Source organism: Nicotiana attenuata, unplaced genomic scaffold (assembly GCF_001879085.1).
Source record: "Nicotiana attenuata strain UT unplaced genomic scaffold, NIATTr2, whole genome shotgun sequence".
In the NCBI taxonomy this organism is placed as follows: Eukaryota; Viridiplantae; Streptophyta; class Magnoliopsida; order Solanales; family Solanaceae; genus Nicotiana; species Nicotiana attenuata.
The window spans coordinates 197,482-209,758 of NW_017670926.1; the positions used below are offsets into that span (position 1 = coordinate 197,482).

At 33.5% G+C, this 12,277-nt stretch overlaps 1 protein-coding gene across 2 annotated transcripts; it reads right to left on the minus strand.

Annotated features, from left to right (window-relative positions):
* Positions 1 to 663: 663 nt before the first annotated feature.
* On the minus strand, positions 664 to 9,967 carry LOC109244546 (potassium transporter 5-like). 2 transcript variants are annotated; one of them, XM_019411656.1, is made up of 8 exons: positions 9,728 to 9,967; positions 8,128 to 8,350; positions 4,892 to 5,140; positions 4,382 to 4,420; positions 4,034 to 4,294; positions 2,459 to 2,511; positions 2,256 to 2,370; positions 664 to 2,148 (listed from the first exon to the last, which is right to left on the minus strand). In XM_019411656.1, the coding sequence occupies exons 1-8, from the start codon at positions 9,869 to 9,871 to the stop codon at positions 902 to 904; spliced, it is 2,331 nt and encodes a 776-aa protein (XP_019267201.1). In that variant the 5' UTR covers positions 9,872 to 9,967; the 3' UTR covers positions 664 to 901. The 2 variants fall into 2 exon arrangements, with proteins under 2 accessions (XP_019267201.1, XP_019267202.1); XM_019411657.1 differs by lacking the exons at positions 8,128 to 8,350; positions 9,728 to 9,967 and adding an exon at positions 6,604 to 8,039.
* Positions 9,968 to 12,277: the final 2,310 nt, after the last annotated feature.

The window sequence follows — 12,277 nt, forward strand, 5'->3', positions numbered from 1 at the left end:
GCGAAGCTACATTGTCCTAAGAGCGGTCAATTGATCAACTTTCATCGAAGAATTACAATATATATATATATATATATATATATATATATATATATATATATATATATATAGGTAAAATGTTAGGTTTTTGAGGTATATAACATATATTGAATACTCTTTGTTGGAGAATCTTTTTCACATCTTTCATTTTGAACACCTTTGGAGAAATTCCTGGCTTCACCACTACTCATTGCAATGGGTTATATGCGCGTGAGTTTAATTTTATGCACAAGGATATATGGAAACTGATTAATCTAATCTCATTCTAAAATTTGTTCTACACTTGTGAAGAAAACCGTTAATGTTTGTCAAGATCCAGGGTATTCTTGAGTCAAAAGTTGAGGAGGTTTTAGGACTAAAGAATCCTCAAGGTTCGCAGTGCATCATGTGGAGAATCGAAAGCTTCAAACTGTTTAGGTAATCTCAATCAAAAACATGTTATACACTTGTGAAGAGAACTATTAATGTTTGTCAAGATTTAGGGGTTCACGAGTTTAGTAATTAAGAATGTTTTTAAGATTAAACAATCCTAGTGATTCGTGTTTTACCACTACATCATGTAAATAATCAAAAGCTTCCATATGTTAATGTCATGTCCGTTACTGACTGAATTGCAAAGGCATATAAAATCTGAAGCATGAAATTTTCAATAGAAAGTATCTGCCTTGAATCACAAAGTATCTGATTGGCGTACTAATCTAACATCTTTTAAGTCTGAAAGTACAATTACAATTACTCAAGCTGAAAGCTTGCATACATTATTAAAGGATAAAAAAATAGAAATATACAAAGAGCAGAAATCATAGTATTATTGTTCGTTACGCGAGCACATGTTAGTATAATTTCGCTCTATGATTCACAATTATAATTCATAAGTCATGCCGACCCTTAGCAGCCTACTCTGAGGAATTGCCATAACTTTCTCCCCTTGCCTGAAGTTCTTGCGCAAGAAATTATAAGCATTGTTGATAAAAAATTTCTTCACGAATGACGAATCTTGTTTAGCCACCACTTCTGCTTCTCCCAAGAGATAGAACACCCCTTGCTCCTTAGCTTTTGTCACAAACTGCATCTCTTCTTCTTCCGAAATCGGGGACACCATTTGTATTTGAGTTGAATCTACTTGTTGCTGCAGATCGTCCTCCATGTGGATCCTGGATGAGTTTTCCGATTGTATTTGGTCAGATATTACTGGTTCAACTTCTCTATCTGCACCTTGATGATCATGCGCTCCACGAATATAATGTTCATGTTGGATGAATTTGTTCAGTTCTTCCACCAATTGGTTTTCAAAGTCCTCTGTATTCCCAAGTTGATCTTTGTACCCTAACCTAACAACACATCGAAACACCTTGTATTCTCTAGGCTCAACTTGTCGAAACAAAAAACGTTCCTGAACTGCTACTTTACTGATAGGGATGGATTTTATTGACACCAGAACTATGATAGAGTGGACGGAAGGAATATTGGAGACGAAGTGAGGAAATATAGGGGGAATCCCCTGTACTAGTTCAGAGTAGAGTAATCCTATCCCAGGTACTCTTTTGATGTCTGGACTCTTGGCCAAGTCCCTAACGTAGTCGCTGGACACCTTGTTATTGAGCTCGAATTGGTATCGAAGTTTTTGAACATAGTGCCAAGTTCCCATCATGAGCACGAGCACGACTGAAAAGGCCAAGGGCAGATAACCACCTTGCACGAATTTTGTCAGCTGAGCGGATAGGTATGTAGATTCAATGGAAAGGTACACCACGTAGAATAGTGTAATCCACCAAATGCTGATTTTCCATATGACAAGCATTATTAATGTCACCATATGTGTAGTTATGATCTCAGCAATAACCACAGCTATACCATAAGCATGTCCCAATTTTTCTGTGGTTTTGAAGCTGAGAGTAACTAGAACACAAGCAACCATGAGGAAGTAATTGAGTTCAGGGATATAAACCTGACCCTCATATTTGGCAGATGTGTGCATTACCTTCACCCTCGGGAAACAACCTAGACTTTGGGCCTGAGCAACAATAGAAAAGGCTCCAGATATCATTGCTTGACTTGCAATAATGGCCGCAGCAACAGCTACGACAAACGTTGGCCAGTATAGTGGATCTGTAAGAAGCAGCATCATCAAATCAATTATATATGGTGTTTGATTTATATCAGTACTATATTCAATGGCATTATCCATTACTTCAAAACATATGTTGGGAACTTGCCTGGAACGGAGTCATAAAAAGTATTCTCAACATTTTCAGGGAATTTTGAGAGGTAAGCAGCTTGTCCACTATAAGCAGAGAGCAAAGCTGGAAATACGAGGCAACTGAAGCTTATCTGCCATACATATAATGCACATGGCGAGTTCACTTTGATTGCTCATAAAAAATATAAGAGATGGAACAAAAATGAAGACTTGACTTACTTGAACAGACCGCACACTGAAGTGACCCAAATCAGCAAACATAGCTTCGGATCCTGAATGGTTTCATAAAACAATCTTTCATAACAACACAGATGAGAAGTGGTGAAAGTAAGGAGATGATAGAGAGTACTGACAAAAGAGTGATAATCTATCAAGTTTAACTTTTATGAACTGAGTGAATAAATAATATACACAATCAGGTTGTTAAAAAAGTGACTATGGGTTCTGTTTATAATAAATGTAGACATGTAATACGAAAGTATGATAAGTAACATGCTATAATCAATTAAACTATACATTGATAAAGCGGGGAAGGCAAGAAGGAAGGAATTGAGCTTGAGGGATTTCACAAATTGATGCCGAGACTAGATTCAGAACTAGACATAGGTAAAGCTAGGTATTTCGTGCCCCTTGTATAGGGTTACAATGTTGCGCACCCCCAAAACTACAAGCTTTCTTTGAAGCTCCTACAACATTGGATATGTGAAAAATCCCTCTACAAATCTTTCTATTATATAAAAGAGAAGCTCTTTGTGCTTTCTTCGCATGCTTGAGTGCATCCCCTTTCTAAGGTTGGCAAATTTCCTTTAGTACGTTCCTTATGACTACAATATAAATAACAGGCAGGGCCGTCTTAACAAGATTGGGGGTCTAAAATCAAATTTCAGAGGGAGACCGTAAGTAAGAATATCAACGACAAATTTTCAACGAAAAAGTATAAAATAAAGGTAGAATAATAAATTCGGCTCAAGAATTTGATAAGTTGATATACAACAACATATCGAGTGAAAACCCACAAAGTGGGATCTAGGGAGGTAGAGTGTACGCAGACCTTACCTCTACCTTGGTAGGTAGAGAGATTGTTTCTGAAAGACCCTCAGCTCAAGAGAAAGCATGGAAAAAAAGGTCACTTAAGGACAATCAATTCAATGCAGTATGAAAATGAAAGTAACGAAAGCGAATAAGCCATGATACAACAGTCTAAAAAGGAGCAGTGGCTATCACAGATAAATAAGATAATCGAAGTACAAGAAACAATAGATAATAACAGAAATCAAAGGGTAAGAAACTATAGAGCAAGATAAGTTGATATAATGATATCGAAAAGTATTGCATTGCTTCAATATAATGATTGCTTGTTGTAATGCTTGATATTTTGAAGAGACAACTTGTAAGCCGCTGTAAGTTGCCGATTGAGAGACTTTTCAATATTGAGAATAAGAATTGTAAAAGAGAGAATGAAAAAAGTAAGTATATAAATAATAATGAGGGCTCGTATTAGTTGTTAGGATATAAATGAGTCAAAGAAATAACTACTCTACCCATGGAAGAAAATAATTCATTAAAAATTATTCCATTCTCTCATATTACAACGATCCTCATATTAAAGTTATTGTACTTTCGCTCCAAAAATTCTTTTTAAATTTAAATGTATACACATTTTTTTAATAATATATGTACAATACATATTTAAGGAAAAAACAGGGTTTGCTTTACTGGCCTTATAGTCGAGCCACCCATGATAACAGGGCTCTAACAATCAAGAAAACAGATGCGTCTCAATAGAATTCTAACCTGTAATACAGAGAAAAACACCACCAAGAGAGATCCATCCTTTTCTACCATTTCTTTTGAAGTAGTCAACAATGTATTTGGGATTAAAGGAACGTAAGACGCTCACATCATACTTGAACAAGTTGTATAGACCGATACCACTTATGAATAGAAACCAAACGCAAATGGCTGGAGCAAATGAATATCCCACTTTGTCTGTACCAAAACGTTGAACACAGAAGAGAGCTACCAGAATTGCAATGGAAATACCCACAACCGCATCTACACGTATATCATTAAAAAAGATATATTAAGAGAAAATGAATTCATTAGCATCCTTTTAATTTCTGTACGACTATATATAATCACCTTCCCCTAAAGGCTTTATTCCACTTACGGCTGAGAGAACTGCATGCAAAAAACCACCATATTAGACAAGAATCGAACTTATATAAATTGACAGTGTAAATAAATTTTATACTTGCAATGTATGTAACATAGAGTTTAGCTTATATACCTAGACGGTGTGAAGAAATTCTTACACTATATGGTCATCCAAATCACATATACAAGTAACCTCCATAAAAAAGTGAAATTTGAAATCTTGAAAATAAGGCACTTTATATGTGATTGATAGTGTAAAAGTTTTTTGCGTTATCAATGTCCCTTAGTTAAACACTTTAAAATATCGTAGTGCTTATTTTTCAGATGACTAGTTCAGCGTATTATAGACAGTTGCTTATAGGTACGTAACTCTTTTAGATATTTACTGTCAGTGTACAGAACTTAAACTGATTCAACAAAACTGCCCATACAATAGTTTGAAATGATAATCTAGCTAGGAGTAAAATGGAGAGTATAAATTTGAAATTTAGAGACCTGAGATGCAAGGAGTGAGAACTCCATCTCCAATAACCATAGAAGTGCCGAGGATGGCGGCGAAGACGAGCAAAAATTTTGCAAATTTACTCTTCTCCAACTTATGTCTGATCTTCTGAGCCCGTCTAAATTGATTGGATGGTATGTCCAGATTGTAATGGGAAAGTTCTCTGTCCTCTGGCTCCTGGTTTGGGATAAGACTCACTTTTGCATATCGACACATTAAGGAATACAACGCAAATGCTCCCCCTGCGTATCGACACATTAGAATTTGTAGGGTTAAACGTATCATAACATTGTTATAATTATAGAGCTTTTCATTAAGAGTAAACAAATATTTTAAAGTTAAGAAAAAAAATTGAAGAAAAATGTCGCTCTTTACGAAACAAAGTAAAATTTAAAAAAAAAAAGACAAATTAAATTTTTTATAAATGTATCATGCAAAATGAAACGGGTGAAGTTAGGGGTATTTATGATTCTGCTTGGATCGATTCTTACCTTAAAAAAAACCGAACCAACGATGTCAATTTTTAATATAGAAGAACCAAATTAAACCAACTAAATCGTTTTTTCATTAATTCATTTTTTTCGACTTCTTTTTTTTTTTTTTTTGGTTTTTTCGGTTTTTGTAAAATTTTTAGTAAGATTGATTGATTTGTTGAATAATGGTGCAGCCTTTTGGGAAGAGTTTGCTTAAGAGGTCAAGACGTTCCCAACATATTAGGAGCTTCTTGACTTAGACAAGATGGTCGCCAAGATTAGAAGAAACAATTTATTAAATAGATACTCTGTTGCAGTGGCGAATCTAGAAAATTTTTCAAGGGTGTTCAAATTTGAACAAGGAAAAAAATTCTCAACAAGTAGGTGCACCGAAAAATTTAAATCAAATAACGTGATATCGAGCTAAATTATAAAAATACAGGTAATAATACAAACAATTGGATAAATGCAAACTAATATAAAGAAGCGTCGAAAAGAGACTCTACTTATTTTGGTAGATTGATTTTGAGAAGCCAAAGTTATTTTTGGTACTTTGTTGTAAAATTTCAACAAGTTCATTGCAACTTCAATTCCAATGTATAAAGTACCAATCAAATACACCTCAATTCCATTCTAGCAGTGCATCTATATGAATATTTTGCAGCCATTAAACTCTATTTAAAATTAGGCTCATCTCATTCCAATACTAAATTTTTTGCTTTTTATGGCAAATTAGAATTCTCTGAAGTCTCACACTTATATCTACATGAACAAACAAGTCTTTTCTCAATGAACCAGTTCATGCACTTATACTAAATGGAAGCTGCTTAAAACAACTTCGAACCCGTGTTAAACTTGGATTCAACAAATTTACTAATTTATTTTTCCAGATGATAGGATTAGCATAGTATTCTAAAACTGTTGCACAACAATCCCGTGGACAGAAAGTGCCCCCACCCCTATACCAAACAAAAAAGAGATTTCAATCTATGTATCAATCAAGTACACCTAAACTAGCCGGGCGCTACATGAATATTCTATATCCATTAGTTTCTATTTAGGCTCAAATCTCTTGAGTAAACGCTTTTTAACCACAGTACCAAACCAAAATCAGAAAGAGAAAAACTAAAACTGTTGTGAATACTGAAAACTAAAACTTTGAAGCAAAATTAAAACTTTGAAACAAAAACAGAAAAGAAAAGACAATTAGACAAGAGTTTCTAAGTTCTAACCACAAAAATAGAGTAATGGAGCTGTTGTGAATACTGAATAGCGCCGAGAGAGAGAGAGAGCAACCAGAACTTCAAAGTTCCAAACCCCAAACTTCAGTGGCGTCGTTTAGTCTTAAAAAAAAATTAAAACGCAACACAAATTGTGTTGGGTGAGATCGAACCTGCGATCGTGAGGCTTTCTTGACCACCCTTTGCCACTGGGCTACGCCTTTTCTTTGTTACAAGGGTGTTCAATATGTATTACATATGTGTAAATTCAAATTCTTTACCTGTATATACAGTATAATTTTTCGACGAAGGGTGGTCAGTTGACCTTGCTACACTGTAGCTTCGCCCCTGCTCTGTTGATATAATTTTAAGAATAAAATAGACTATAATCAACAAGTTATGGACTAAAATAATGTGAGATGAAAATAGGAAGGAACAGAGGTACTTAAAATAGAAACCCTAAGGAAATTAACAACATATCTGAGGAATAAAGAATATTTAGTACTGACTATATAAAGAATTTGGGGATTAGCTAAAGAATGCAGGTGGGGATTCTACAATGGGACTTTCAATAAAAGGGGGAGATGGGCTTCAGTTGTCAAAGGTTTCTAATGTGATATATATATATATATATATATATTCCTTCTATGAACCGTACGAGCACGTCCTCTGTTACCCCCCACCGCGCTTACGGCTCTATACCCCAACCCAACTTGCTCTGGCCCCGAGTCCTTCCTTTCTATTCCTCGGTAAGCGGACCGTGGGAGCATGGGGGGCGATATCTACTTTTGACTGATAGAAAGCATCTCTCTTTTGTCCCTCCTGACCGAACTCGCCAAAAAAATCACAATAGAAAAAGTTGTTCTTGCCGGGAGAGTAGCGTCGGAGACATCTTTATCTGAGGAGGAGGCTTCATCGTCCGGCTCCTCATAAATGATGTTAGGATCGACCGGCTCATCCTCGGAATCCGAAAAGAAAACAGAGACAGAACGGAATCACTTTGTTTCAGTGACATATCTAATCAGACTGAATAGGATTTGAAGAGTTCTTAACCAGGTATTTATATAATTAGTTTGGTTTGATTTTTTTGATTATTTTTTACTTAAAATCAAAAACTATAACAAAATATTATTTGCTTTTTAAAATTTACAATAAAACCAAATCAAACCAATTTTTTTTATTGATTCAGTTTTTTATTTGGATCGACTTTTTGGTTTCCCGTGAACATCTCTAGATGAAGTACTCCCTTTGTTTCAATTTAGATGAGGTAGTTTGACTCTGCACAGAGTATATGAAAAAAAAAAGACTTTTAAAACTTATGGTCTTAAATGCTTAAAAGGTAAAAGGTTTGTGAGGCCATGATATTTTTATGGTTATAAAAGCTTCTCATTAAGGGTAAAATGAAGATTTTAAAGTTAATTATTTTTAAATTTAGAAATGTGTCATTTATTTTGGAACATACTAAAAAACAAATAGTTCATCTAATTTGAAACGAAAGGAGTAATAGATAACAGTGAGGGATATCTTAGAACTTACCATCGCCATTGTCATTGGCCCACAAGACAATGAAAACATACTTAGTCATAGGTACGAGGATAATGGTATAAATGACGAGGGACAACACCCCAAGAATGTCATCCTTGTGTCCAATATTATCAGGGAAAGTACTTGCATAAACGTAAAGAGGGGAAGTCCCTATATCTCCGTAGATAACTCCTACCGACTGAAATGCTAAACTCAATATTGTCTTCCAATCAGCCTGCAAATATGAATTATAGTCATGTCACAGTATCGCACATGCATGCATAATCATCCACGACGATAACCAAGTTGTAATATAATCTCTCTGGACAGAAATTAACTTTATATTAAGACAAGAAAAAAATTGACACGTCCATTAATGTCATTTACAAGGTTACTTTCTATTGGAAAACAAAATTCTAACTTGAATAGAGTTATGGACAAACTAGAATAGCTTATGTTGAAGATACAATTAAATAAAATAAAAGGTTTCCCTTTAACAGCTTAACTTTTTAGATGAGCAGGCATAAGTCCTGGATTCGAGTCTTACCGTCACTCATTATCAAAAAGAATTTTCACGAGTTTGACCCACAAAAAGAAAATCAGGTCCGAACAGAGGGGGTGTGTTAAAAATATATATAAATAAATAAAATTATTTCCTCTCTAATAATTTAAACTTTTAGATAAGATGATCACACAATTCTACAACTTAGATATTATACTTTGTAACAACTCCTTTATCCAAATCTTGTACAATATTTTTCAGGTTACTTATCCACGTTCAATGTAAACTGTTACTTGTAATTACTTATTTAGTTACATATTTATATTATTCTTTTTATTTCTTTAACTTAAATAACTTTTTATACCATTAAATCACCTAAATAAGTAGAGTTAGGAACTTGAAAAATAATAAGGTAACCAACTATAACATGTTAAATTATAGTACAAATATTCTATACACTATTGATGTATATCATATAGCGAATCCAAGATTTCGAGAAGATGTATGCACTATTACAAAACGTTAGATCTAATATTTAAATTTGAGGGGTTCAATCTTTAGGTTCTTAATTACTACTAAATTTGAAGGGTTAAATTTTAAAAAAAATAAACCAGATAAAGAAAGAAAAAAATTACTTGAAACGCAACTAAGGTACACTAGATATGCACATTTAGGTGGGCCTAATTCTAGAAAAAAGAGAGAGTAAGAAATAACTAATCAAACGTGAGATTTGAACCTCCGGCCTTGCTTATAGACGTACTCTTAGTGATTATACCATCATATAATTTGGGTTCACACATACATATTTAAGTATTTTTTGAGAAATATAACATTGCTATATATGATTTAGGGAGGTAAGTACGTTTGAAGAAATATAACATCGCTATATATAATTTAGGGAGGAAAGCATAAGTGTACGTGAACCCATGCCTCTCACATGTATTTACCACTGTGTATATCAGTTAAATCTTTTTTTTTTTTTTTACACCGCGAGTATATAAATTTCTTACACTAGTTATGTATATAACTTGAACTCTATAATTCATATATTTACTATACTGAAAATATATATAACCTAAACTGTATAATTAAATAGTATGAAGTATATACCTTAGAGGCGTGTCTTGCCGGAGAAGTTGAAACTTTTCCAGCTTCTAAGTTGAGGGAGTCTACACGGTGTAACTTCGCCCATGAGACTTTCCGATCCTTGAGCTGACCGTTTTCTGCAGCCTCTTCTCTATCTGAGCTTGTCATTTAGATTCACACGGGCTTTCACTTCAGTCTTCTCTTTCCTTTACCAGTACCTACCCTAGATCTTTATAGTCCCTCAATACATTGAATATTAGCCCGATTCCCATCGTCTTTAATATTTTAATTCTACTTGCATCAATTATAATACGGTTCATAATTTGTTTATATAGCTCGCTTTGAGTAAATATAGGTTTTGTGTCCCCGTCCCATGTATTTGTAAAGACTTCTTCTTCTTTTTTTTGTTTCCCACCCGGTGTTCGGTACCCGTATTGGAGCCCGACTATATCCGGATTCGCGCCGGGTAAGGCCCCATTCGAGGGGTACCGCTCCCTACCAAGGATTTTTCCATACCCAGGGCTCGAACTCGAGACCTCTAGTTAAGGGAGGAGCAGCCCTATTCACTGTACCACGTCCTTTGGTGGTTTTGTAAAGACTTCTTCGATCATTACTATGTATGTACATACATCATACATGCAAATAAATGTACTAGGTTCTAATTATATATTTGTAGGGCCACTGGAATTTCAAGGGATTCCACAAAAATGTAAGAATGACACACTAAGATTCAAATTTATGTCCTCAAGCTAATTTTGAGTCCTATATTTTAAAACTTTTATTAGTATGTCAAGAGGATTCAAAAGTTTATATTTACAAAAAAATTATTTTTATTCTATTAATGCAATATATTTTTCCCACAAAAGAGATTCAATTATGCTACTCCACTAAACTTAGCTTCTAATATTTTCGACACAAAAACATGTCTTATGCATATGGAACGTCGCGTATATACTACGATAATTAATAAATAAAGATCCATAAAATAAACTAAATATGTATGTTGAAAATCGATTTATTGCTTTCATTATATGAAATAATAAAATATTTATTGCATTCCTAATATCACTATACAATGAAAAAAAACGAAATTAATTAACTAAGAAGGCCAAACAAATAATAAAATTTCTAATACAATCTTATTCGACATGAAATGCACTTTTGAAGGATAAACTATTAAATTTTGAACTTATTATCTTTAAAAAAAAAACTATTAAAGTTTAGGTAAATGATGCTGAATCCAACAAGTTTAAATGGTGGATCAATCCTGCTCCCTTCTAATTACCTTCCCTTTCTTTATAGGCATCTTTCTTAATCATTTCATGATATAAACACATGTATGGGGTATCATTATTGTGGTTTTATATGTCTGATCATTGAATTCTTCAAGGAAATCGACTGTTATATCACGGTAAGCACTAAAAACAAATAATTTCTTTGTCTCTCTCGATCTTGCTGTTCTAAAATATTGCAAAAACTAAATGCCAAAGACTTCTTTTGGCATACATTATTCTCTCAATCACTAAGAAAACGAGATTGTTCACGTTAGCAAGATAGAGATATTTTCGGGAAAAGTTATGGCAATTGACCACAGCAAAGAGGACATTATAATGAAAGAAAATAAATACATCTAACTAGTGCTTTGCCAAGAAACCAAAAGGATACAACAGTAGTCATATACTTCCTGTTTAAAAAAGAAGAAATCTATTATTATTTGAGAAAATAAATGGCTTGACTATTAATTTCAAATTATGTATTTTTTATAACTTTTTAGATGCCTTGACTATTTATTTCAATTGTATAAATCTTTATTTTCAGGTCAAATTCAAAAAACCATTAACTAAAACTTTATTTTTTTGGCCAAATAATATTTAGCCTAAATAATGTAGTTATACCCAAGTTTTATTATAAATTTTATTCAAAAAAAATTATCTAAAAAAGTAATATTCTTAAAAAGGTAAAAAAAATATTTTATTTTTCAAAAAAATGCCACATAGACAGGAAAAATCTACGTGGCAGGCGAGTTCACCCACACTTTTTTCCCCATCAGCGTTTAGGGTGGTAATGGCCCTTAAAAGGCCAAGTTGAGGGGGGTAATTAAGACCGGGCATAGTTCGGGGGTGATACTAATAACCTGAACCGAGTTTAGGGGTGGTTTAAGGTATTTTGCCAAAATAAATTAGATTTTCTTTGATCATGTTCTTTGTAAATAATTTTTAAATATTTTAAATTATTAAATATTGTGACTTATAGTATTTTGATATAGCTTTTAAGCATATAAATTTTATTTTAAAAAAAAACTTAAAAGAATCTATATACAGATTCGCATTGAAAATTAGTCAATTTGACCCTCGTACTCCGAAAAGATTTAAACATATTAAGGGAGTATCTAATTAGTACCCTCTTCATAACAGACAAGCGAGCCAATATCTAAGTTCATAGTGATATACACATAGAGTAGGTGTTTACTAGTCCACTGGTTACGTAGTATAACACATTTAGGTTGAATTAACACTTTAAAATTCACAGTGACAGCACGTGCATATATTTAAGTAGGTATTCGTTATGGTATTT